The sequence below is a fragment of the Bufo gargarizans genome, chromosome 5 (genome assembly GCF_014858855.1).
Source record: "Bufo gargarizans isolate SCDJY-AF-19 chromosome 5, ASM1485885v1, whole genome shotgun sequence".
In the NCBI taxonomy this organism is placed as follows: domain Eukaryota; kingdom Metazoa; phylum Chordata; class Amphibia; order Anura; family Bufonidae; genus Bufo; species Bufo gargarizans.
Window position 1 is genome coordinate 137,332,002 of NC_058084.1, and position 27,922 is coordinate 137,359,923.

The 27,922-nt window shown below is 44.6% G+C and overlaps 1 protein-coding gene across 1 annotated transcript in view; it reads right to left on the reverse strand.

The window, feature by feature from the left end:
* Positions 1-27,922, reverse strand: part of ENOSF1 (enolase superfamily member 1) — a 74,309-nt gene that overhangs the window by 18,569 nt on the left and 27,818 nt on the right. Inside the window, 6 exon segments of the mRNA XM_044294865.1 lie at positions 1,426-1,460; positions 1,573-1,655; positions 3,572-3,610; positions 3,692-3,764; positions 9,138-9,164; positions 25,693-25,779. Coding sequence (XP_044150800.1) covers positions 1,426-1,460; positions 1,573-1,655; positions 3,572-3,610; positions 3,692-3,764; positions 9,138-9,164; positions 25,693-25,779 — 344 coding nt within the window.

The following is a 27,922-nucleotide window of genomic DNA, read 5'->3' on the forward strand; positions in this document are numbered from 1 at the left end:
GCTGCAGCGGTGTGTCACCACTGCAGCCAAAGCAATACTTCATGGCTGCACCCCATGGAAGAGGACAGAGTGACAGCGCTGGACAGTGGCATACATAGAGAAGTAAGGGCCCCATAGCAAGGATCAAACCAGGCCCCCCACATAGAACAGAAAAGTTTCCGCCTAAACCCCTTTCAATGACCCTTGCGCCATTTTTTCCACTGCCTCGTTTGCCAAAACTCGTTTCGTTAGAGCAGGGGTGGGGAACCTTTATGCTGCCGAGGGCCAACATATAAGTGACTTAGGAGTAAGGTACATAAATTGCGCTTCAATTAAAAAAAAACCCCAGCCTACATCAGCCTCAGATCAGACCCTCATCAGATCCTCCCCAGCCTTAGATCAGACCCCCCAGCCTCAGATCACACCCCCAACAGACATCCCAACCTCAGATCAAACCCCCATCAGACCCTCCCCAGCCTCAGATCAGACCCGCATCAGAACTCCCATCCTAAGATCAGGCCCCCCATCCTCAGATCAGGCCCCCAGCCTCAGATCAGGCCCCCCAGCCTCAGATCAGGCCCCATCAGACCACCCCAGCCTCAGATCAGCCCCCATCAGACCCCCCAGCCTCAGATCAGACCCCCCCAGCCTCAGATCAGACCCCCAATAGGCCCCCCAGCCTCAGATCAGACCCCCAGCCTCAGATCAGCCCCCATCAGACTAACCCAGCTTCAGATCAGACCCCAGCCTCAGATCAGGCCTCCCGCCTCAGATCAGGCCCCCCAGCCTCAGATCAGACCCCATCAGACCACCCCAGCCTCAGATCAGCCCCCATCAGACCCCCCAGCCTCAGATCAGACCCCCAGCCTCAGATCAGACCCCCATCCTCAGATCAGACCCCCAATAGGCCCCCCAGCCTCAGATCAGACCCCCAGCCTCAGATCAGCCCCCATCAGACTAACCCAGCTTCAGATCAGCCCCCATCAGACCCCCAGCCTCAGATCACCCCTTAGATGACCCCAACTGGGCCCCCTCTTGCCCTGGGCCCTTATAGCATTCGCATGGTCTGCCTCTATGGTAGTTACGTGCCTGGAGCTGGATCAGAGCTTGGAAAGGTAAATTAATTCAGCCCTAGACATCAAGAAACTAAGCAGCCTCTCCATCAAGTTCACGAAAATATGGCATTTCTTGCATTGAAATTTTAGGAATATCACAGCCAGACAAGGCAGCCAATTTTATACCAAGTTTGTCTCCTTTTTATGTTTATCTGTTAGTTATTAAGATGTGACCCTCGCTTTTAGGTTCTATATTGATGGCTTTTTATTTCTCTAAAAGGAAACATACAAACAGTGGATAAAGACTGAAATAAAATATTTCAAAAGATCCAATCACTTTAGGTGATGTTTAACAAAAAGGAAAAATGTTCTAGTCCATGTAAATGCTCACCTTGTCCAGCCTTCCTTTAGTGCATCAGCACATAGCTAGAACATAAGAGTGATAGGAGAATTATTTCAAAAAGTAGCTTCTAAAAGACTAATCTGAAGCATCAACATTCCCATGGTCATTGAGTAATGACTAAAGATTCACCCAAACCTTTTGAAGCTGTATGTCTGAGTAGCCAAGCCAGGCACAGGATGTAGTATATGCTGGGTATCCATTCTTCAACATGTGTTCCTCTACGAATTAAACACAGCTATTTGTTATTACACAGAGAACATGCATTTCACTAGATTGTGTTGCACCGTTTTAACCTACAGCACTGTAGATATACACTCTGCTAAGATGCTGTATAGAGATGGCCTTGCGGTTCGCCCGGCGGTCGGTTCGCGGCGAACTTTGCTCGTTCGCGATTTGCCGAACATGCGAACATACGGCGATATTCGCGCCCGCCATATTCTTTTGCATTGTGAAGAACTTTGACCCATGACACATCCATCAGGTGGTACATGACAGCCAATTGAAAAGTTTCACCACATAAACATACCGCCTACTTTATAAATAGACCCGATCTGGCCGCCATTTTACATTCAGTCTTTTGCCAGTGTAGGGAGAGGTTGCTGTGTGGAGCAGGGACAGGCTGTTAGGGACACCAAACACTATCAAATAGGTCCACAAAAGTCCTTTTTAGGACTGGTATAGGTGTGCTATTAATAGGTGTGCAGTACAGAGGGGTGTAATACACATATAATATACTTTCTAACATAGAAAGTATATTATAGTGCATTTGTATTGTGCAGCAGTGGTGGTGACTGGTGAGCAGTTATGCAGCGATACTGCAGCTACACAGACTGACAAACGCAATTACAAAAAATAATTATAACTGGTGTGATATACCAGTGGCCCCCCAAAACGACTGATTGAAGCGGGGTGTTCTATACCAATAATATACTTTCTATGTAGTGCATTTGAGTACTGCAGCATTTGTTTGCGGTTTTGCTGCGTTCCCGCTGCTACACACAGTGACAAACGGTATTGGAAAAAATAATTAGAACTGGTGTGCGCATGCGCGTACGAGAAAATGATATTGCCGATATTTTGCATTTAAAAAAAATAATGAATGGAGATCGCAAATTCGAATAATACATCTGGTATGTCACTGTCCATGTTGTGGGACTATTTGTGCACTTCTAGTAATTATTTCTTGGCTGCAAATATGAGCTGAATGTTTTTCAGGTTCGCCTGTCATTAAAATGGATGGGACCCGCCGCAAACTTGCAGTTCGCAAACATTTGATCGCGTTCGCGAACTGTCCCGACAGATGTTCGTCCATCACTAATGCTGTATATTATGTACTACCATACTGCTCAGATATAGTCTTAAAGGGGTATTCCAGGACTTTAAAAAGGTTCTCCATGCATTGTTTAAAATGGCCACCAGCAACCTGTTCTAGAATGTGACCAGGACTGGCCACCACTTTGCAGGGTCTCACTACACAATACACTGCTCTACAGTGATAAAATGAATCTCTGTAGAAATGGAGTTCATAAGGAAACATGAAGTACAGAGAGGAGGGTGGGGGTAATAAGCAGCAGCACTTGTATGCAGTCTCCATTACCATAGCCCAACATGATCACAGTATGTCCTGTCCATCCTCTCTGTACTTCATGTCTCTTCAAGAACTCCATTCCTATAGAGATTTAGCTAAAGATCAGCTGTATTCAGGATCATAATCCCTGACAAGTAGAGCAGAGAGGAGACATGTCCTCTTGTGTAATTAGGACAGGTTTTGTGCGTACTAATAGGACGGCGGCCATTTTGTTTCTCCAGATGATTGCTCCCTAGACAAAACGAGACTTTATAACTAATGAAGTGTATTTGGGAATATATTTATAATAAAGTCATATTTAAGTATTTTCATTTTCTTAAATTCTGGAGAACCCCTTTAACTTGCTAATATCTGAGATTGGTGCTAGTTTTCTAGGTTGTCATGTTTGTGGTTACTGGACAAGTGCAACAAAAGGCCCACTTGCCAAGGATATCAGCTAAACAGTAGGCAAGTGGTATCCACTCAGCAGCTGGAAATGTCCAACGTATAGCAGGGTTGGAGTTTAGAAAAGAAGGGTGCAGTGGAGATCACTTTTTTAATTTTCACCTCTTGTTTCTTGTCTTTGTTTTCCATTTTGAAGAATTTCTGGAAGATAAAATTGCAAATTAAACTTTCAAAGAAGGCAAAGGGTAATGATTTTATTTCAGGTATAAGAATGAGGCTTACCAAGTGCTTCTGCTTCAGTCAATGCATCCGTTATATATCTGAAATCAATACAGCACACCAACTGTTCTGGAGTCTGCCAAGAAGAATGGACAATAAATGACACTATTAGCATGCAATTAAAGGCAGTGACTAAATTGCGTCATGTAACAAACCAACCATTTGTATTGTGGATACATAGTAATGGCCAGCTCACTTCTCCATGTCCTCTCCATGTTGCTGTAGTTTTTGCTAAATTAGCCCACACAATAATAAACTTTCCAACGTTATCTCTTCTACTTACAGTATACCAGCTTCGGGTACTTTCAAATTGTTTTGTTCTGTAATACTATTTAATGTTACTTAATGTAATTTTATATGTTTATATGGTATATTGTAATGTACCCAGCATAGCTTTTGTATGGATGAGACAGAGTTAACCACCCTGACTCTGTAGTATAGTCAGTTAGCAGAGGAAGAGAGAGGGGCTGCTTTATGTACTATAATCTACTGAGTGAAAGACCATTTCTACCGTACTACAGAAAGATAGAGTGATAATGGAGAGAGCCAAGGAGGTCTAGACTCTGCATGTCCAAGCATTGAAGTCAGCCAGTATTTGCTGATTAAAGCTATAGACGTTACTGCTGTGAGAGGGACATTGTTTAGTCACCCTTCACACTGGGACATGACCTGGCCAGTCGTATGTCATATTGCCAGCCAGGAAGAGACTCTGGGAAGATAGAGAGAAAAGAGTACTACGTTCCCCATCCTTGCTCAAATCCATAAATTGCTCTCTGGTGAGATTTGCACTGTGAATTCTTGGAACTGTTTTTGGATGCCGTCGGATGTACTACAACTCCCATTCTACAGATTAGTAAAGAGGGACGTTTGTGTTCTACATCTGGCCTGGTTACTGACTCATGCACCATACGCTGGCCCTGCACCAAACCTATAACATCAAGAGCACCCCAACTACTATCAGGCAGGAGCCCCAACATCAGGGTGTGCCCGGAGGGAAGAAAAGGTGCACCCTCCTAACACTGCTCTGGCCCTAGGAAACATTGGTGTGAGGATTGCAATCGTAAATGACTATTACATCCAGAGCCACTACTACTCCTGTCCTCTGCTGGGCTCCTCCGGGGTTGCAGCATAAAGAGTACAAAATAACCTTAATTTTCTTTTGCTACAACTTAATTATGAATGAACTATAGATGATGGGTAGAACTAACAGTTATCAAAGGGTCTGTCCTCAGGATAGGTCATCAATATCAGGCTGGTGGGGGTCTGACATCCTGTAGCCCCACTATGAGCTGTTTTGGGAAGCCACCAGCACTGGAAATTGTACAGTGAATGGAAGGCTCTCTCCACTGTGTAGTTGTCCAGCAGTGCTTGAGTACTGCAGCTGGGCTCCCATTCACTTGAATGGGAGCTGAATGGCAGTACCCTGACGCAGCCACCATACAGTGTGCTCTTCTGGCTCTATCCACTGCACAGCTCCTGGTGCTGGCGGCTGCCCAGATCAACTTATTGATGGGGTTGCCGGGTGTCGGACCCCCACCGATCTCATATTGGTGACCTATCCTGAGAAAATGGTTGGCACTCTGATGTGCAATGTGGTCTTGGTGCTGAATGATAGGGAAATTTCTGCAAATAATATTTATTCCCTTGTTCCTCAGGACGCCGCCATACCGCCTCACTGCACTTATCCACATTGACTTACTGGCCGTGAACAAGGTTCTGGGATAGAACCGAAACGTCGGCTATGTCACTTCTGTTACTGGATTGATTAATAAACTAATCACAATTTTAAAAATATATATCTGAGTGCCGTGATTTTTCAGGATACTATCGTGAGGATATGTCATCAATGTTTAGGTACTGGAAAACTTAATTAAAGTGACACTATCACGATATGTTTAGCTCCATCTCCCACCAAATATGTGGTTATGTAGTGTCCCACTAGGTAAATGTGGGCACTACACAAGGGTTAATATGGCCATTGTATTTTATATGATGCTTTATGTGATTTTCCCTGTGCATTTCCTGTATCAGGCCTGTTAGGGGTAGTTCCTCCTCCTAGACAGTAGAGGGAGCTAGGGAACCCCTAGTATATATAGTTAGGCCCAGACAGGAAAGAGGTAGTGCAGGGCAGAGTAGTCCAGGAGGCTAGTGAGTGCAGTCTAGCCTGCCTGAGGTTCCTGAGCAGGTGTTAGCTCAGAAGTTTGTTACCAGGGGAAGAGTTACCTCCTGAGAAACCTGCAGTTCCCACAAAGTGCAGAGCAAAGCAGAAGTGTTTCCAGCTGAACCAGAGAGCTGAAGGGCAGAAGGATTTACTTAAAGGGACTCTGTCACCAGTTTCTGACCCCCACTTTTAAAAGTATGGTTCTGTGCATGGAGCCCTTGTGATTCCTATTGTGGTCTTATAAGCTAAATCTGCAGGCTCATTTAGTTAAAAAAACATTTTATCTAACCTGTCAGTCATCTTGTTAAGGTGCCCAGGGCGTTGCTCATGGCTTGAAGATGCCGCCCGCCGCCGCCGTTTGTGCCCAGCTCCTCCGCTGTTCTCATCAGCGCCGCCTGAAAATACTTAGATACGCCTCCGGCTCTCCCTCACTCCCCCCTCCTTCTTTTCTAAGATCCCGCGCATGTGCACAGGCCTGTGCCTGATGCGCCCGTGCAGACCTTTCCGTTCAGCCTCATTGAGCGAAGTGCGCATGCGGCGGGCGGCATCTTGAAAAGAAGGAGGGGGGAGTGAGGGAGAGCCGGAGGCATATCTAAGTATTTTCAGGCGGCGCTGATGAGAACAGAGGAGGAGCTGGGCACGAACGGCGACGGCGGCGGGCGGCATCTTGAAGACATGAGCAACCCCCTGGGCACCTTAACAAGATGACTGACAGGTTAGATAAAACGTTTTTTTTAACTAAATGAGCCTACAGATTTAGCTTATAAGACCACAATAGGAATCACAAGGGCTCCATGCACAGAACCATATTTTTAAAAGTGGGGGTCAGAAACTGATGACAGAGTCCCTTTAATGCAAGGATATATATACCTGAGGAAGTTTCCCTAACCAAGGATAAAGCCATCAATAGGGCATACGGGCCTTGGGATAAAGACAGACAGACCGAGAGTGCCCCAGAGGTCCCCTGTGCCAGCCTCTCCATCACTGCTGTACGCCTGCCCAGGGTCTTTCGAGAAACTGGGAGTAACCCAGAGCAACCCTCGTTTGCCTAAGTAACCGTGACCTCACCATCGCAATACCCTGCAGGGCTGCGTACTGCAGTTGCCAGTGTGGCTTTTGGCATTCTACAGTTACTTCGACAAGAAGACCTTCCTGCCTTGCTCGCTATTAGTGTTGAGCGAACTTGTGTTTTAAGTTCGGCGTCTAAAGTTCGGGTTATCGAAGTATCCCGTTATGGATTCCGCTACCACGGACCATAACGGAATTTAGAATCTATAACGGGATACTTCAATAACCTGAACTCGAACTTTAGACGCCAAACTTAAAACACAAGTTTGCTCAACACTACTCTCTATCCTTTGGTCATGACTGCACATTATAGTGGGAGCTGCAGTTAATCATATTGTAATAATGTCACTAAAAAGAGGACCTGTAACCTCTCCCGTCATGGCAGTTTTAGCAACAGCTTGCATGTCCCATGTAATAACAATTCCGGAGCATTTATTCTTATGACTAATGTGCAATTCCTTGATTATTCTTGCTAGAAGTTATGGATTTATTACTAGCAGTTTGCAATGAAGGTCCAGATGGGAGTTACCAGTTGGGGCTGTGTCCCTGCATAGTCTGACACTATCCAATCAGTGCTGACAGTGCAAGACTGTGCAGAGACACATTCCCTTATGGTAACACCCAGCTGGACCATCTTTTCAAAGTGCTAGCAATTAATTCATAGCTTCATACATACAGTCATAAGAAATGATGCTCTAGAATCGTTATTACATGGAAATGCAAGTAGTTACTTAAACAGACATGTCAGGAGTGGTGACAGGTCCTCTTTAAAGAGGACCTTTTATGCGATTTTATTAAGGGAGACCTCCCTGGCTGTGACGCTCTGCGCTGCGATTGAACAGCTCTACAGCCAGGGAGAAAGAGACGCCCACGGAGAAAGACTCCGTCTCCTCCTCATTGCTCCCATGCTCAGTCTTAGCATACTCAATGGGAGAAATCCTGCGGGGCACATAGGAGGCATATTTAAAAAATCAAGCAGGGTGGCTGCATCAGCAGGGGGTACCCCGCAAGTACAGGTATATATCTCCCTTAATAAAATCGCATGGAAGGTCCTCTTTAAGCTCACTGGGAAGCAGGCAGCCACAATGGTTAGCACAATTACCTTCGGGAATAGGGTGCTGATTTTGAATCCAGCAAAAAGCTACACCAGTATTCCATTTTCATGATCCCACTAATCTTTTGGGTTCTTTTGTGTCCTCCCAGACTCCAAAAATATACTTAAGGTTGTGTCTCCGAGTCAGACCCTTTCATAATTACAGTAATGAGAAAAAAAAATGATACCTTCTATTGTTTTACATATCAGGACATAATAAAAAAAACATCTGATCCTTAGAAAGCCCTAAAGGGGTTGTGTCATCTTATACATTGGGGGCATATCACTGATAGGTGTCAGTCCCACCTCTGGGACCCGCACCTATCTCTAAGGCCTCATGCACACGGCCGTTGTGTGTTTTGGGGTCAGCAAATTGCGGATCCGCAAAACACAGATGGCAATTTGCGGAACGTTGCGGACAGCCATTAATATAACTGCCTATTCTTGTCCGCAAAACGGACAAGAATAGGACAGGTTATATTTGATTTGCGGACCAAGGAACGGAGCAACGGATGCGGAAAGCACACAGAGTGCTGTCCGCATCTTTTGCGGCCCAATTGAAGTGAATGGGTCCGCATCCAAGCCGCAAATACTGCGGCTCGGATGCGGACCAAAACAACGGTTGTGTGCATGAGGCCTAAGACGAAGCCCACAAAGAGAAGGACAGCAGACCGTGCAGGCCATTTCACTATCAGCACCTGGCTGCTATTTACCCTCTTAATTAAGCAGTAATGGTGTACTTCATTTTTCACACACAGTTGATGCATTTTGGCCCATTCTTTATAAATAAAGACATGGTATAATTTGCCATGTGTTGTTCATCTGAGGTTGTATGTACCTCATTTTAAGACCTTCTAAGGAACAGATTTTTTTTATGATGGCTGATAAGTAAAACCATAAAATTGAAAGAGGATGTTTTTCTCATGACTTTATACGTTCCAGGTGTGCTCTTACCTTAGGTACCAGCTGAGACGATGACTAACACAGGAATACTGTGGTACTAGTGGTTGTGTCGGGAAAGACAAAACTAATTGGTACTTTACTACCAGAATTGGTACTGTTTGGCATATAAATCCTTAAAATATTACCACTAAGGTAGTAGTTTGAAAAATAAATTAAAAACTCACCATATCAACTAACAGCTTCCAAAGAGGCTACAATATAAAATGTTAATTAGTATTAAAACTATTAATACCAAGTAAATGTATTCCTTGACTTAAACCATATTTAATAACACATATTAACATACTGCGAATGATAAGGACTGAAAGAGTAACAATAAGAATTAGCATTCAAGTAAGAAGTATTTTGTGTACAGCATAATTTACCTTCTTCATTTTTTTTGAACATTTAAAGGGGTTGTGTGATTCCTTTTTTTAAATGTATGTGTTTATAATTAGGAAATCATCGTTTACTAATATACATGTATTTAAAATTCTGCTCGTATAGCATTCTTATACCAGTTCAGTAGCCCATCTACACAGTACTATGATACATTGATCTGTAATGCTTCCATGGGGTAATTGAACAGGACAGAACATGGCATCAGTCAAGTGACCCACAGCATTCAGTTAACAACATGGTAACTGTTACAATGAGGATGTGGATGAGCTGTGTTTAAGACAATATCTAAGTGGCCCCTCTTTAACCTCTATACAGGCACCTGGACTCCACTGCAGGGGAACCACCAGGCCACTACCTCTTGCAGTAATCTCTGTTCAGTAGACTGCTGAACCATGGGGTCAAGAGACATTGGCAAAACACTGAGGGCTTAGGCAAAACCATAGTCAGGGACAAGCCAAGGTCAGGGCAGGCAGAGGTTGTGCAATCCAAAACCAGTCTGAGGGTCAGGGTAGGCAGCTCTCGGTCAGTACTGAGATCAGGCAGAGGTCTGGTCAGGCAGTGAAAGGTTACATCCAGGGACAGGCAGAAGTCGCTACATGGGAGGGTGAACTAGACAAGTAGTGCTCAGGCACCCTTCTACAGGGGAAGGTCTCTTATCGGGGTTGTGTATAATAGGCTATTCTCAGGATAGGCTATAAATATTATTTATTAAAAAAGGCACACAGAGAATGTAATAGCTGCACAGAAACTGACAGACACTGAGAAGCTGCTGTATATGGACACAGACTGGATGAGGTGTAGCTGTAATTTAATACCAGGGGTCACATGATGCCATATTTAGTCCATTTAAAGGGTATTCTAGATGTAGAAAGTTATCTCCTATGCAAAGGATGGGGGATAACTATTACATCGGTAGGGGTCCTATCACTGGGACTCCCTCTGATCACGAGAAAGGAAACACTGATCACAAGAATGGGAAATGAATGGAGCTGTGAGTCAAGCATGCGTACAAGCCACTCTATTCTTCTCTATGGGAGTTCCATAGACAGGAATGGAGTGCCAGTGCACATGCTCAACTTGCCTCTCTGTTCGGTTCTGGGGACTCTTTGAAGTTAGGGTCCCCGATCTTGTGATCAGTTGGGGCCCTATAAAAGTTATTTCCTATCCTCTGGATAGGGGATAACTTGCTACAACTGGAATTTCCCTTTAAATTAGCCTATGGGAAACATTACAATGAACTAATATTTGGGCTACCATTCAACTACTTTCTTGATATTGGCCTACTGCACTGATATAAAAAAAGGTATGGGAACAGAATTAAAAATATAGACTTCCGGTTCCGGCGCCGCCATGTGAGGACGCAGTGCACGGAGCTCCTGCTTACCGCCGACCCCCGCTTTCATTTTGCAGCGCAGGGCACTGATCTTAGGCCCTAGGAGACGTCCGACTGGCACCGCTTTCGTGGACCGAGGAACTGATGGACAGATATCTCCTCCGGAGCGGGCAGAAGTTTACAGGTGCGCAGATGGCAGCCTCACAGAGCGCGGCAAAAATGGCGGACTCTCAGCCACTGATTTTTCGGGAGGAGGGCTCCCAGAGTTCTCAGGGTGAGGGGTCCCCCCTGGGTGGCTCGGTCCCTTTAGACTATAAACAGCTAGCCATTGAAGTGGCAATGCGGATCATGCCGGATATCCAGAAAACGCTGGAAACGACAATACTGGCCTCTTTTAACTCCTTGAGGGAGGAGGTCAATCAAACCAGCATGCAAGTGGGGGCCCTGGAGAAAGAGCTGCGTTCTTTGCAGCAGCAAGCAGGGGACGCTGAATCCATGTTAAAATCCCAACAGCAGTCCCTGGATTGTTTGAGATTTAAAGTGGATGACCTGGAAAATAGGTCCTGCCGCAACAATCTGAGGTTGGTGGGGCTGCCTGAGTCCGTAACGCAACCAGACCTTTTGGATATATGTGAAAAGGACTTGCCGGAGGCCCTGGGCTTAAAGTTTTTCTGTCGGGTGGAGCGGGCCCACAGGATTGGCCCGGATAGGGGCGCTACTAAGCTCTCTAATAAGGAATCTCCACGAGGGGGGGATGGACGGCCTCGTCAAGTAATTTTTAAATTGCTGGACTTCAATGACAAGGTGGCCCTACTTCGCAGTTTTCGCAGGAGAAGGCACCAGATAACTATCAGAGGTCACAAAATCTTATTATTTGAGGACTTTTCGGCTGAGGTGGCCAAGAAGCGCAAGGCCTTCAGCCCAGTCTGTACTGCACTTTACCAAAGGGACATCAGGTTTCAACTTCTTTTCCCTGCGGTTCTAAAGATCCACAGAGCGCGCGGCGAAACTATTACCTTTAGATCCCCTTCTGAAGCAGAGGAGGCCTTGGATGAAATTGTGGATTCCGAGCCGCGAGATGTCCCCTTATCTCCTCAGCGGCCTAATCTGAAGGACTCATTGGGACCAGCTGTTCGCCGAGGGAATGACCGCTCGCAATCTGACCTGGATAGGCCCTCCAGAAGGGGGCGCTGATACTCCTCAAGTTGCATTTTTGTTCGAGACTTATTCCTGAGGGGTGGTATCTGTTAATGCTGCTCATTTTTTCTAGCTCATGGATATGTGTTTTCTGCTCCATGCGTCATGTTAGGGCCTTCTTTTGGTCAGTCGTACAGTTTGCCATTGTTTAGGCTAGGTATGCAGGGGCTCTGCCATGGTGGAAAAAAGGAAAGTCTATAACTAGTTTAAGTGACGACTGATACCATCTAGTCGTAACCTGCTTAGCAGGATATTATTAGCTGCCACACACCTAGGCAGGGTTATTGTTGTATTTCTATTGGTTTTGTTTTTTGTTTTTCCTCTCTCCCTCCCTCCTCTTTCCTTCCCTCTTCCCTTCCCCCTTGGCTTTCTCTGTCCGGGGATCCGGGCACACCAGAGCTGAAATGAAAATCATCTCCTGGAATGTCAAGGGGTTACGCTCCCCACAGAAACGGTCCAAAATTTTGCGCCACCTGAAGCGTCTTCAGCCTGACGTGGTTCTCCTGCAAGAGACGCACCTGGAGGACAAAGATTTCTTTTGTATGAAAAAGTTCTGGGTAGGTTCTGTATATGGATCCTCGGCCAGAGAACGCAAAGCTGGAGTACTCACATTACTGCATAGAAATTTCTCAGGGAAAATGCTTTCAGAATCTCATGACAGTGAGGGCAGGTGGCATAGGCTTTTAGTTGAGATTGGAGGGATATCTTATAGTATTCATAATGTTTATGCCCCAAATGACAATAACGCCCCCTTTTACGCTCTTCTGGAAAACAGATTGCTTGTAGATGGAACTCACAATAAAATTGTGGGTAGTGATTTTAATTCAGTCGCATCTGTTGTGGAAGACCGGAAGAGGGATGGGGGGTCGGGTGGAGTGCAAAGGCTCTCTGACAAGGTTATACCTCCCCTTCTAACCTCTACAGGATTGTATGATACTTGGCGCTCTCTGCATCCTGATGACAGGGAATACACACATTTTTCGCATGCCCACAATGCATGGTCTCGTATTGACTACCTCTTCCTTCCCTTGCATATGTCATCTAGGGTGGTATCCGCTGAAATTCATGACCTGCTTATTTCTGATCACTCACCTGTTTCCATTTCTATGCAGGATTCTTACCCTAGAGGAACTGATTTTCTGTGGCGCTTTCCTTCTTTTCTGGCCAAAGATGACAACTTTAAAGATACGCTACAAGGTTGGTGGTGGGAGTTTCAGGGTGACAATCCTCGGGGTGCATCAGATGTTTCGAACCATTGGGAGACTGCTTAAGCGGTCCTGAGAGGTCGAATTCTCAGTTATGTTAGTAATTTGCGCAAGGTGGTGGCAAAACAATATCAAGAGGCTAGCGCGGCCCTTAGGCAGGCGTATACTCAATTCCTCAGGGTGGCTACCGCTCAGCACAAGGAGGCTTGGATAGCAGCTAAGAACACCTTCGAGGTATGGGTGGACAAAAGGGAGGAAATGTATAGGTCAGAATTCCAGACGGATCTGTTCAGATTTGGCAATAAATCAGTCAAAATGCTGGCTAACCTAGCTCGGGGTAGGAGAGCTCCTACGGTCATAACAGCTCTGAAGGGGGAGGGGGGAGTGGTCCAAACCAATCCTAAATTGATAAATGATTTGCTGGGGACATACTATGAGCGTCTCTACAGGGACACTCCAGAGGACCCAGAGAAGGGTGTGCGCTTTCTATCTGGGGTCAAACTGCCGTCCCTGACTGAGGAACAATTGGGATCTCTAAATGCGGAAATAACTGATGAGGAAGTACTCCACATAATACGCTCCTTGCATAATGGAAAGGCGCCAGGCCCTGATGGATTCTCAGGGGAATTCTATAAAGTGCTTCAAGACAATCTTGCTCCCACGTTAACGGAATATTTCAATCACTTACTACACACAGGTAGCTTTCCTGCCCATGTAAATGTTGCCCACATCAAATTGATACTTAAACCTAACAAGGACCCACTAGATCCAGGCTCGTATCGCCCAATCTCACGTATTAACCAGGATTTAAAGATCTTGACGAAAATTTTGGCCGACAGGCTGAGCTTACTAATGCCTGCCCTGGTGGGTCCCTCCCAGGTAGGTTTCATTAAAGGGAGGTCGGGGGTGGCCAATATCAGGAAGGTATTGGCGACTTTGGATTGGGTGCGGCGCCGCCCTCAGCCAGCCTCGGCCCCTATTTTGTTGGCTTTGGATGCGGAAAAAGCCTTTGACTCCTTGCGGTGGGATTGGCTGGGGGTGGTGCTCGATAAATTCAGGATTTTCGGGGATATTCACACTTTTCTGAAGGGTCTTTATTCCAGCCCAGCGGCGCGCATCCATACGGGTGGTTTCCTGTCTCGGGTCTTTCCTCTTCAGAGAGGGACTAGACAGGGTTGTCCGCTTTCCCCCCTCCTCTTTGACCTAGCCATCGAACCACTGGCTAGATTTTTAGAGGACTCTGACTTATACTCTGGTATCACGATTGGTAAGAAGGAGGTCAAATTAGCCCTGTATGCTGACGATCTTCTGATTTTCATGGACGCCCCTCAGCGACACCTAGGCCCCTTAATGGAGTTCCTGAGTTTTTTTGGGTCTTTCTCGGGCTATAAAATAAACTCGACCAAAAGCGAGGTTCTGGAGTTACATGCCACTAACCCTCCGCAGATTTGGCAGGACGTGGGTTTCTCTCTCTCTGTGGTTAAAAAGTATGTCACTTACTTAGGGATCAAAATAGGGAAGCTCCCAGGGTCACTATACTCGCTAAATTACCCTCCCCTTATTGCGAAAATAATATCAGAACTACAGAAGTGGCATTCCCTGCCCTTATCTCTGCTAGGAAGATGTCAGCTTATTAAAATGATGAGTTTCTCTAAGTTGCTCTACCCCCTCCAAACGCTTCCGATCTTACTGAAACACTCTGACGTCACTGCCCTAAACAAAGCGTTTACCACGTTTTTGTGGTCGGGCAGGCGCCCTCGTATCTCTCTCTCGAAGCTTATGCTATGGAAACCAGAAGGAGGGGTGAAATTCCCAAATGTACGGGGTTACAATTTAGCATGTCTTATGCGCCACATATCCGACTGGGTACACGATACCGATCTTTTCTCCAATAGGGAATTAGAACAAAACTTAGTAGCTCCTTGGAACTTGGTTTCGTGTCTTCACTCTAACATGGCCGCGTTGCCTGGGGATATTAAATCCTCGCTTTTACTGAGAGATACGATGGCAGCCTGGAAGGCGATTAGGAAGGCAATGGGTTTGCCTCATGCAATCTCAAAATGGTTACCGCTGTGGGGCCATCCAGAGTCTCCGTCAGGTACTAGTTTGAGACCCCCGGAGCTGTGGGTATTTAGAGGTTTGACCAGGGCGGAGCATCTGATGCACCCGGGGGAAAAGCGCTGGCTGACTCCAAAGGAATTGAAGGAGAGATTCACCCTACCGGACTCCCATTTCTTGCAAATAATGCAGATTTGGGGTTTTTGCTCCTGTAGACTGCGTGATCTGTCAAAGGAGGCGGTCTCAAATTCCTTTGACGAGATTCTTAGTTTCTCCCCCCAAACAGTTTCTCTCTCTAGGTTGTATAGGGCCCTTTCGGGCAATTTCACGAAAGCCAAAGTGTCTACACTTTTTAGGAAATGGGAGCTTGTCACCTTGGATGATGAGATTGGGGTGAAAATCCTGGAAGGTTGGAGTAAGGTACGTCAGTGCGTGATCAGTGAGACCTGGCGTGAAACTTTTTTTAGAATGATGCATCGAGCGATTTATGGTTTTAACTTCCCAGTCTCGCCTCAGTTTCCGGACCGCATCACGCATTGTCCAAATTGCAAATTGGCCGCCACGGATTTCTGTCATGGCATGTGGACCTGTCCTGAGGTTGTAAAGTTTTGGGCTGCGGTGATTGCGTATGTCAAAACTACCTGGTCGGTGGAATTGCCTGCAGAATCCCAGACCCTGATTTTCCATTATATACGTCCAGAGACCCCGACTAAGATACCGATTATAGTTCACTCTGTTTTATTGGTAGCTAAAAGAGTACTGCTCCAGAGATGGCTCACGGATGCCATGCCAGACATTCCGGAGGTGGTTTCTGTACTGAGGACTCTATTGGGGTTTGAGAGGATTGAAGCATCTAGACACAAGGAAGGTTCGGCTTCCACATTCTTCAATAAATGGCGTGCTTTTATTGAGGTGCATCTTAGTCCGACAGAGATTAGGGAATTGGTCAAACCATTTCAGTATACCTCGTGGTATCTTAAAGCATCTCTGGGTAATACCTTGGGACCCCTGGCAGTATAGTTCTGCCTCCCCCCCCCCCTGTCTATCCCCTCCCATTTCTTTCCCTTTCTTCTTCTTTTCTCTATTACTTTTGTTTTCACCTACTCGTTTAGTTAAAACTAAAAATGCAGTCAGATTTGTAAGTGCTGTACTCATGTTCCATGTGATACTGTGTTTGGCTCCCTGGCTTTCCCTGAAGGTCGTGGGGGGAAAGCGTGTACAATGTATGCTGTCTGAATACATGACTTTTGTGTTATATTTCTTGTGATTCTGCTTTCAAATAAACAGAATTAAAAAAAAAAAAAAGAATTAAAAATATAGGTATATTACATAAGAATATGATTATCTAATCTATAAATAATTAAACCAAACAACCCCTTTTAAATGAAACTTTACCTTTTGATTCATATTGGCTATACAGTCAACTAATGCAAAATGTAGCATCCTCGTAATAAGTATTGTTTTTTTCTGCATGAGTTTCTCAGTTTGTTCTTAAAGGGATCCTGTCACCTCTTTTTACCCTATAGAGATGTGGAAATGCACGGCTAGATCACCGCTAGCATGTCCGCAATATACCTATCCCATATCTCTGAGTGGTTTTATTGAGTGTAAAAAATTATTTTACATATATGTAAATCAGCCTGGTAAGGAGCCCAGGGGCTGTACTAACCGTTCTGGAGCCCCCCTGTGAAGGAGCCCAGCACCTCCTGTATCCACGAATCTCCTCCTTGCTCACAAAGTTAGATCGCCGCAATCTCGCGATGTGCCGGCATAGTATTCCTTCCCTGTGCTGGCATCAGCCTCAGGGAAGGAATTGCGCATGCACAAACTCGCGCACCGTGAGATTACGGCGATCGTACTTCATGAGCAAGGAGGAGATTCAAAGATACAGGCGGTGCTGGGCTCCTTCACAGGGGGGTGTGGCTGGGCTCCAGAACGGTTAGTGCAGCCCCTTGGGCTCCTTGCCAGGCTGATTTACACATATATATTATTATTTATTTATTTATTATTAAAGCGCCATTCATTCCTTAGCGCTGTACATATGATAAGCGGTGCAGATACATAATACAGACAATTGCACTAATCATAAACAAGATGAGTTACAAACTGGTACAGAAGGAGAGAGGGCCCTGCCCGTGAGGGCTTACAATCTACATGGTATGGGAGAAGGACACAGTAGGTGCGGATTAAGTTGGTCATGGCGGTATAGAGGCAGCAGGGTCACTGGTTGTAGGCTTGTCTGAAGAGGTGGGTTTTCAGGTTTCTTTTGAGGGATTCCACTGAAGGTGAGAGTCTGATATGTTGGGGTAGCGAGTTCCAGAGTATGGGGGATGCACGGGAGAAATCTTGGAGTTGATTGTGGGAAGAGGCAATAAGAGGAGAGGAAAGAAGGAGGTCAATAAGAGGATCGGAGAGTGCGTGTGGGGGTGTATTGGAAAAGTAGCTCAGAGATGTAGGGAGGGGACAGGTTATGAACGGCCTTGTATGTGTTTGTTAGTACTTTGAAGTGAATTAGTTGGGCAATGGGGAGCCAGTGAAGGGATTGGCAGAGGGGAGAGGCAGAGGAGTATAAGGTGAGAGGTGATTAGTCGGGCAGCAGAGTTGAGGATAGATTGGAGGGGTGTGAGAGTGCTAGATGGAAGGCCACAAAGGAGAATGTTGCAGTAGTCTAGGCGGGAGATAATGAGAGCATGTACAAGCATTTTTGCAGATTCAAAGTTAAGGAAAGCACGGATGCAGGAGATGTTTATGAGTTGGAGGCGGCAGGTGGTGGAAAGGGCTTGGATGTGTGGTCGGAAGGAAAGGGCAGAATCCAAGGTCATTCCAAGGCAGCGGGCTTTGTTGACCGGGGAGAGTGTGCAGCCATTGATCATGATAGATAGGTCTGTTGGGGGGGTTGAACAAGATGGGGGAAAGATTATGAATTCTGTCTTATCCATGTTAAGTTTTAGAAAGCGAGAGGTGAAGAAGGATGATATAGAAGATAGACATTGTGGGATTCTTGATAGTAAGGTGGTGATGTCTGGACCAGAGAGGTAGATTTGTGTGTCGTCGGCGTAGAAGTGATACTGAAAGCTATGGGACTCTATGAGCTGTCCCAGGCCAAAAGTGTAGATAGAGAAGAGCCTTGCGGGACACCAACAGAGAGGGAAAGAGACGAGGAGGTGGTGTGGGAGTGAGGTATGATTGATCCAGGAGAGGGCCAGGTCAGTGATGCCAAGAGATGAGAGAGTTTGCAACAGAAGGGAGTGGTCAACAGTGTTGAAGGCAGAGGACAGGTCAAGGAGAAGGAGGACAGAGTATTGTTTCTTGGTTTTGGCTGTCAGTAGGTCATTGGTGTCTTTGGTAAGGGCAGTCTCGGTCGAGTGGTGGGGTCGGAAGCCAGATTGTAGGCGGTCAAAGAGGGAGCAGGAGGAGAGGTGGGAGGACAGTTCTGAATGGACATGTTGTTCAAGTAGCTTTGAGGCATACGGAAGAAGTGATATGGGGCGATAACTGGACAAGGAAGATGGGTCAAGTAAAGGCTTTTTGAGGATAGGTGTAATGGTAGCATGTTTAAAAGCAGAGGGGAAGACCCCAGAGTTTAGTGATAGGTTGAAGAGAGGAGTTAGGGCTGGGATAAACACTGTGGTGAGGTTAGGGATGAGGTAGGATGGGATTGGGTCAAGTGCACAGGTGGTCAGATGAGATTTGGAGAGTAGAGTGGAGAGTTTTTCTTCTGTAATGGTGGAGAAGCGGGTTTTGGGAGAAGAGGACTGAGCAGTTGTGTAGAGGGTCTGTGGGGACTGTGTAGTAAAGCTTTCTCTGATGTGGACTATCTTTTGTTTGAAATATTTGGCAAAGTCCTCAGCTGAGAAGAGAGGAGACGGTGGGGGGGGGGGGGGCTGGGGGACGGAGAAGGGAGTTAAAAGTGCTAAAAAGTTGTTTAGGGCTGTGTGACAGGGAAGATATGAGAGATGAGAAGTAGGCCTGTTTTGCATCAGCGAGTGAGGATTTGAATATGAGAAGGGATTGCTTGTATGCGGTGAAATGATCTTTAGAATGCGATTTCTTCCATCACCGCTCAGCAGCCCTGGAAGCTTGTCTGAGTTTTTGGGTCAGGTTGGTGTGCTAGGGTTGTCTGTTGATTTTTCGGATTTTGTTGTGTGTGATGGGGGCAACAGTGTCCAGAGCTGTACTTATTGTGGTGTTATATAGGGTGGTAGCAGCTTCTGGGTCTTGGAGGGAACAGATGGTAGGGAGTGGGAGAAGAGAGTCAGAAAGCAAGCGAAAGTCGAGATGATTGAGGTTCCTGCGGGGGTGTGCTAGTGTGTGGACCGGGGGAGCTGCAGAAGAGACCAGTGAAGAGAAGGTGAGTAGGTTGTGGTCGGATAGGGGGAGAGGCGAATTAGAAAGGTTAGATAGGGAGCAGAGGCTGGTATAAAACCACTTAGAGATATGAGACAGGTATATTGCGGACATGCTAGCGGCGATCTAGCTGTGCATGTCCGCATCTCTATAGGGTAAAAAGAGGTGACAGAATCCCTTTAATCTCTGTTGTGCAGAAAAATATCGTTCTGCTTAAAAACCTCTTTTTGGAATCAAGTCATATGTTGCTGCTGACAAATTTTACTATAATCATACTTATGTTGCTTGTGTGGATTCACTAGAAAATTTTGATTGTTGAATTTGGAAATGCATATCAAATACCTCATTTTCGGGTTTTTCTGAGTTAATGGCAAATCGTGATGTTTATCAGGAGCCACTCACATACCAATTAGATAGACCTACAAGTTATCCACATACAGCTTTGGCCACTCAAAGAACTAAATAAGGACATACAGTGACGAGCCATAACATTAAAAGGGTTATCCGAGAGTATAAAAATGTCCCCCAATATGCCGGACCCCCCACATTGAATATACTTACCCGGGTCCCCGCACCGCCACAGCTGCTTCTCCCTGTGCTCAGATGAAAACATCCGGTGTCGGGGGGAAGCAGCCATGGCAGACTGGGATGAGTCTCTCAAGTATTATTTACAGTGTTTTGGACTAATAATTGCCTAATTTTCACATATGCCTCTAATTGTTTTTGCTAAAAGTAACTTTTAATGCATTATATTCCCCAAAATTTTTTATATAGTAAAAGACCTAATAGATCTCTTTAAAACTATCAGTTGTGCTGCATTCCTTTTCTTCAGTGATTAATCATATGGCTCTGTAATCTTCACAGCGCTCCTATTGTGGCAATGGGCTATGGCAGGCTGATTGTTGCGCGCTGCTATCAGCCTCCTTTACATCTCTGCCCCTTGCTACTTATGGGTTTCAGTCACCTCTTATAATCCCTAGAATGCTACACTTCTGTTCATTAAAATCCCTCAAACTCTGCCCCGCGACATGTTTCGCCAGCTAAACTGGCGTCTTCAGGAGAATGGGCAGTAACTGTTTGGGATTGGGCGGGACGGAGCTTTTAACCCCTTAAGGACACAGCCTTTTTACACCTTAGGACCAGGCCATTTTTTGCAAATCTTACCAGAGTCACTTTAAGTGCTGATAACTTTAAAACGCTTTGACTTATCCAGGCCATTCTGAGATTGTTTTTTCGTCACATATTGTACTTCATGACACTGGTAAAATGAAGTCAAAAAAATTATTATTGGAAAAATTTGCAAATTTCAAAGTTCCAGTTTCTCTACTTCTGTAATACATAGTAATACCCCCAAAAATTGTGATGACTTTACATTCCCCATATGTCTACTTCATGTTTGAATTATTTTGGGAATGATATTTTATTTTTTGGGGATGTTATAAGGCTTAGAAGTTTAGAAGCAAATCTTGAAATTTTTCAGAAATTTACAAAAACTCAATTTGTAGGGACCAGTTCAGGTCTCAAGTCACTTTGCGAGGCTTACATTATAGAAACCACCCAAAAATGACCCCATCTAAGAAACTACACCCCTCAAGGTATTCAAAACTGATTTTGAATACGTTGTTAACCCTTTAGGTGTTGCACAAGAGTTATTGGCAAATGGGGAGGAAATTTGAGAATTTTATTTTTTTGTCTAATTTTTCATTTTAACCCATTTTTTCCACTAACAAAGCAAGGGTTAACAGCCAAACAAGACTGTATCTTTATTGCCCTGACTCTGCCGTTTACAGAAACACCCAATATGTGGCCGTAAACTACTGTACGGCCACACAGCGGGGCGTAGAGTGAAAGGTGCGCCGTTTGGTTTTTGGAAGGCTGATTTTTATGGACTGGTTTATTTACACCATGTCCCATTTGAAGCCCCCTGATGCACCCCTAGAGGAGAAACTCCCTAAAAGTGACCCCATCTAAGAAACTACACCCCTCAAGGTATTCAAAACTGATTTTACATACGTCGTTAACCCTTTAGGTGTTGCACAAGAGTTATTGGCAAATGGCGATGAAATTTGAGAATTTCATTTTTTTGCCTAATTTTCCATTTTAACCCATTTTTTCCACTAACAAAGCAAGGGTTAACAGCCAAACAAGACTATCTTTATTGCCCTGACTCTGCTGTTTACAGAAACACCCCATATGTGGTCGTAAACTACTGTACGGCCACACAGCGGGGCGTAGAGGGAAAGGTGCGCCGTTTGTTTTTTGGAGGGCTGATTTTTATGGACCGGTTTTTTGACACCAAGTCCCATTTGAAGCCCCCCTGATGCACCCCCAGATTATAAACTCCATAAAAGTGACCCCATCTAAGAAACTACACCCCTCAAGGTATTCAAAACTGATTTTACAAACTTTGTTAACCCTTTAGGTGTTCCACAAGAATTAATGGAAAATAGAGATACAATTTCAAAATTTCACATTTTTGGCAGATTTTCCATTTTAATAATTTTTTTCCAGTTACAAAGCAAGGGTTAACAGCCAAACCAAACTCAATATTTAAAAATAATAATAATTTAGCTCACCAATCTAATAGAAAAATATACCATAAACACTGTGCCCCAGATTTACTAATGTGTCTGTCAAATTGGCACACCTAGGGTTTCCACACATTTTTTCCGACATGTTAGAAAAGTATTTGGACGTAGTGGAAAATGGGAAGAGCTTCACAGGAAAGGTGCAATTCTGTCTGAAGTAAGCCAACCCATAGAAAAGAGTCAGACAAAAATGTCTATCCCTGCACCAGATTTATTATCCAGTCTGAGCCCCTCTGATACAAGTGCAAGTCTAAGCTTACTCTAAGCTGTTTATGATTAGTTAATCTGGGCCTGCTTATGTAAACTAGACAACTTCAAGCAAAGGCTTCATTTTTTTTCCCTTGATATGGCCAATCTCCACCTCTTGTATATTCAATCATGTAAGGTTAATCAATAATCATGTAATAAATTGTATTATCCTATTGAGTGGCCATCATGTTTATGCTATTTTCACAATACTACTACTAATACTACTTTTCGGCCTGATTAATTGGAGAGAGAGAGAAGATAAGTGTGGGAATTCAGGTGGGGGAAATATAAAGAAAAGAGTGGACATATATTAATATTATGGCCTAACCGTCCCCTCCCCTATTACTATGTTATTTATTTCACATTAATCCTGGTCTATTAATTAGAGATAGTTCTCATTCATTTCATCATCCCCTTCCATCATTTTCTTTGACAAGCTTTCTACGGCATTAAAGGAATGAAGAGAAGGTAAATCCTTCATTTAGCCCTATGGGAGCCAAACATTTTAAACGGTAGATCCATTTGTTTTCCTCTATATTTCTTTGTCTGGGGCCCGGACTAATTTTACTGATGCCCCAGAATTTGAGACTACTCATGTCTCCTTTATGTACATTCTGAATATGTCTAGATAGAGATGTATCAGCTTCTGTGTTTACACTACAAATTTGAAATCAGTCTCCTTAGTTCTTGTATGGTTTTACCAATATAGCACTTGGTGCAGCCACATTTAATGGCATAGACAACCCCGGTAGAAAGAATTTTATTTTATTTTTAATACAATGCATTCAAAGTTACGTTTTAGCAAAAACAATTGCAGGAATATGTGTAAATTAGGCAATTATTAGTCCAAAAGACTGTTTATAAATAATGGTATAAAGTGCTTGCACATATGTCTTGGGTCTATGTGTGTAGTAGAGCCTCTCTAGTATCACCCACGATGCTCGGGAGGCTCGTCCCCATCCCCGCCTGCCATTGGCTGCTCCCCCCTGACACCGGATGTTTTCCGCGCATGGGAAGAAGCTTCAGCAGCAGTGCTGGGACCATGAGCGGCGCAGGGAGCGGGGATCCGGTTAAGTATATTCAATGTGGGGGGCCCAGCATATTGAGGGACATTTTTATACTCTCACATAACCCCTTTAAAGCCATCTGGCTAAGGGGCTCTTGCACATTTTTGTGTCTGTGTTTCAATCCATAATAAAAAAGGATCTACAAAATATGGGTATCTTCTGTGTGCAGTCCATATTATTCTCACCCCCATCAATAGAAAGAGCTATTCTCATCTACAAATACAGATAAGATAGGGCCTGCTCTATAATCTGCGCAGTGGCTACATGGATCTGCGATGTGTTCATGGCCCCATAGAAATGGATGGGTCCGTGTGCTATCCAGAATAAAAGTGGACAGCACATTGAAGAAGAATACGGTTGTGTGTATGAGCTCGGATATTTAATAGGTTTACCTTGTGCTACCAAAGTAACTGATCCATTGAAGTCCTCTGAAGGTGTCTTGTGATACCTGACACCAAGATGTTAGCAGCAGATTAAGGACTCACTCATACGGCCGTTGTTTGGCCATTCCGCGCATTTAGGGTCCCAATGCACGGCACCATTCGTGCGGCTGCCCGCAACGTATCCAGACCCATTCAACTTAAATGGGTCCATGATCCGTGTGCACTGCAAAAAAATATGTTCTATTTTTTCTGCAGTGCGGAGGCACGGACAGAAACACCACGAAAGCACTCTGTAGTGCTTCCATGGGTTTCCGTGCCTCTGTTCCGCACCACACCTTCCGGATTGCGGACCCATTCAAGTGAATGGGTCCACATCCGTAATGTGGGGTGCACATGGCCGGTGCCCACATATTGCGGACCTGCTGTTTGCGGGCCGCAATATGGGCACGGCTGAACAACGGCCATGTGAATGAGCCCTAAAAGTCCTATACATTGCAATTTGGGGTCTGCATGCATCAGACTTGTTTTCCAGCAAGCAAATCTCTGCTCCTCACATGCATCAATGAGCCTGACTGATCGCTTGCTATCAGAATACTTAAATAAGTTGTCCAAGATAATTTAAAATCTCTGCAAACTCCTACAGTACAATAAAATAAAATAAAATAATAATAAACATGATATCCCCCCTTGTTTCTTGAGTGCTGTCTACAGCTCAGGACGGTGATTGGCTACAGCCGTCACGTGCCATATCCAGGCATGTCACCACTGCTGATTGTAAACAAACAGTGACAGACGTGCGATAGCCCAGATAGGGTATTTGCAATTGTTTGGTTTAAAATGCTATGGTAATGTTTTACTTCTATCATGTAGAGTGGCACTGATAATGTGGCTAACCACTCTATTTCCCCCCTCTTGATAGGAGTGGGTTGGTCCGACTTCCTGCTAGAAGTGACAGCTAGCTAGGCTAGTGAGGAGACAGGGAGTATGTCCATCAGCTTCTGCTCCTTGGGGCCTTAGCACCAGATATCTATCTCCACTGTGATGAACACTGCTCCAGAGGGACAGGAAGGTCCAAGAGCCACAAAATCCATCAAACCTACGGCTTTCCAGACAGCAGAGTGATCAGCTACAATCAGCTTTACAGACACTGCTGAAAGTTGGGGGATAACAAGTTAAGACACCAAGACCAAGTCTCTGCAAGGTGGAGGATTAAACAGTTAAGACACCCATCGCCACAGAACTGGATAGGCAAATCCGAAAGTCTGCATTACACAGTGGACACAAGTGCCAGCTTTATAGCTGTAGTAAAGAGGAATCAGGCAAAAGACAGAGACTTTGTCAGTTAGCATATTTCAGACCGCCATCTAACCAGCCACCATACCTCATCATCTGGTGACAAAGACTGCACCTTGTATTTATTATTGCTGGATGTACCGCAAGTTCACCATTTGCACTCAGTAAAGAAAGTCGTTTCTTGTTCTCTAATGCCTGTGTGATTCCTTCAAACCACCTATTCACTGGACCGAACCACAGGCAGCAATGGCCTGAGGTAGTACACCATGACACAACACTTCATCAGGCCCACTACCACTCCCATCCTCTGCACCGGCTCCTTAGGGGCTTGCTGCAGAAGTAACCGGACCAGCGCTACAGAGAACGGGGTTCGAGAAGAAGATGTGTAGACCATGTTTTTTTTTGTACATTGTAGGGGCATTTTCATTGACTTATTTTTTAGGAACAATCATGTCATTCTGACTCTTAAAACGACCTTCCCATTCTGTGGCTGTTTATCAGGTGAGGAGAGAGACACATGTCCTATTCTATACTGCTTTAAACCAGATGCTGTGATATCCCTATAGGCCCTAAGAGTTGTGTAGTATTAACATACAGTACAGTATATAGCATACATACCTTCCTTTCTTGCTTGGCCCATAAATCCCACACTGCATTGAGCACAGCAGAGGTAGCCAACTGTACCACCCCCTTCTCAGGACCAATCTGAAAATAAAAATGTGTAAAAATATTTTTTGTTTGAAAGGAAAGACACAGAAGTACCTCTATATTGGATAGTTATGGGGGTATGTCCCTGTGCACTCCGGTACAATCTATTCCCCGTTGATTTTCTATCACAGGGATCCTTAAAGGGGTTTTCCAGGCTCCTGATATCGATGACCTCTCCACGGTATGTCATTAATATCCAATCTGTGAGGGTTCACCACCCAACATCCCCGTGATCATCTGTTCCCTGCAGGAAGCACACCTCCATTCAAAGTGCCAGTTTACCAAGCACATGACTTGCAGATCAACGCATCTTCATGGTAACAGACAGCAAAGAAACCCTATATAGTCTGATCCTGCAGTCATACCCATTACTTTTTGTACCCTACTTATTACAAGTCTAAAAGTATTTTAGCCTTTAAGGGGAGTTGTCTATTTGAGCAATTACCTACATTCCCCTTGCAATAATTTAGTAGATTCTATAGTTATGACTGTATGTTGTACTATTAGTTTATTATTCCTGCTAGAAATTATGAATAAATTACTGGCAGTTTGCATTGAAGGTCCAGACGGGTTTCACCAGTTTGGGGTGTGTCCCTGCACAGCCTGTCACTGGCAGCACTGATTAGTTAGTGTCAGACAATGCAGGAACACACCCCCAACTGGTGAAACCCAGGTGGACCTTCAATGCAAGCTGCAAGCAATTCAGTCTTACCTTCCAGCAGGAATAATAGATAAATGGTTAAACATACAGAATTATTATTACATGTACAATGTTGGATGCTAGAAGTTGCTAAAACAGACATGTCAGGAGAGGTCACCCATATGTATGCCATTGTTCATAGGGATCTTGCCCCCTCGAGGGGTGATTATTTCCCCGTATGGTGGCAACATGTAACTTGCGGAGTGCCTGAAAGTCCATAATATAGGTCCGCTGGCATTACAGGGTCCGTGCACACAGCATTGCCATGTGCCCAAAGCCTTAGACTCTCAACATCTTGCAATGAGGCCGTATGTATAATTAAATGTAGTACAGTATGTGCTAAATAGCCTGCAAGACTGGGGCAAAAGGTGGCACAGACTCTTCATTCACATGGAAGCCCATGATGCTATAGATCAGTGGACTTTGTTCACATTCGCAAACTATATGTTATTTATTTATATATACAGTATATTTACATTCCAAAGCATCTAAAATAAAAAAACTAAGCAGCTTTGGTAATAGTCTTCGCTAAACATCTCCTACAATTCCGCAGTCCTGATCAATGCATGCTAGATACCATCTAACCATTGTACACATGCTACTAAGGCTACTTTCACACCTGCGTTAGGTGCGGATCCGTCTGGTATCTGCACAGACAGATCTGCACCTATAAATGCAAACGATAGTATCCGTTCAGTACGGATCCGTCTGCATAATTAAGTAAGAAAAAAGTCTAAGTGCAAGTCAAACGGATCCGTCCTGACTTACATTGAAAGTCAATGGGGGACGGATCCGTTTACAATTGCACCAATATTGTGTCAATGTAACCGGATCCGTCCCCATTGACTTACGTTGTAAGTCAGGACGGATCCGTTTGGCTCCGCACCGCCAGGCGGACACCAAAACGCTGAAACGGCAGCGTGAAAGTAGCCTAAGTATACAGCACATTTACCACTAACTATAGCCTGAAAGCATGCAAACCTACAAAAAATTTGTAACATAACTCTTATATGTAAGTCTTGTAATTGTCATTATTATTATTAATAGGATCAGAGCCAAAAATTGTTGAAAGCTGAAAACTATGACATCAACAATATTGTTTTCAGAGATCAGGATGACTCAGAAAATCTAATTGCCTTTAGGGAAACTGTAACATAATAAAATAGAAGGAAGAAAATCATCCAAATGATGTATGACCAGAATTTATGATATTCTAAAGTGACGCAGGGAAGGAGAATGGGATCTTTCTGCACTTTGATTAAGTATAAAATTATACTTTTAGATATTTTCATTGGAAATATGATTCTTTTCTTCTATTAAAATCCATGACGTTTTGCAACCTTTGTTTGAAGAGAACTATTGTGTTTTTACATAGCGTACATCTCAATAGTGAACCTTGAGTTACAATGCAAAGGTCATTTTTTTCATTTTCTAATTACC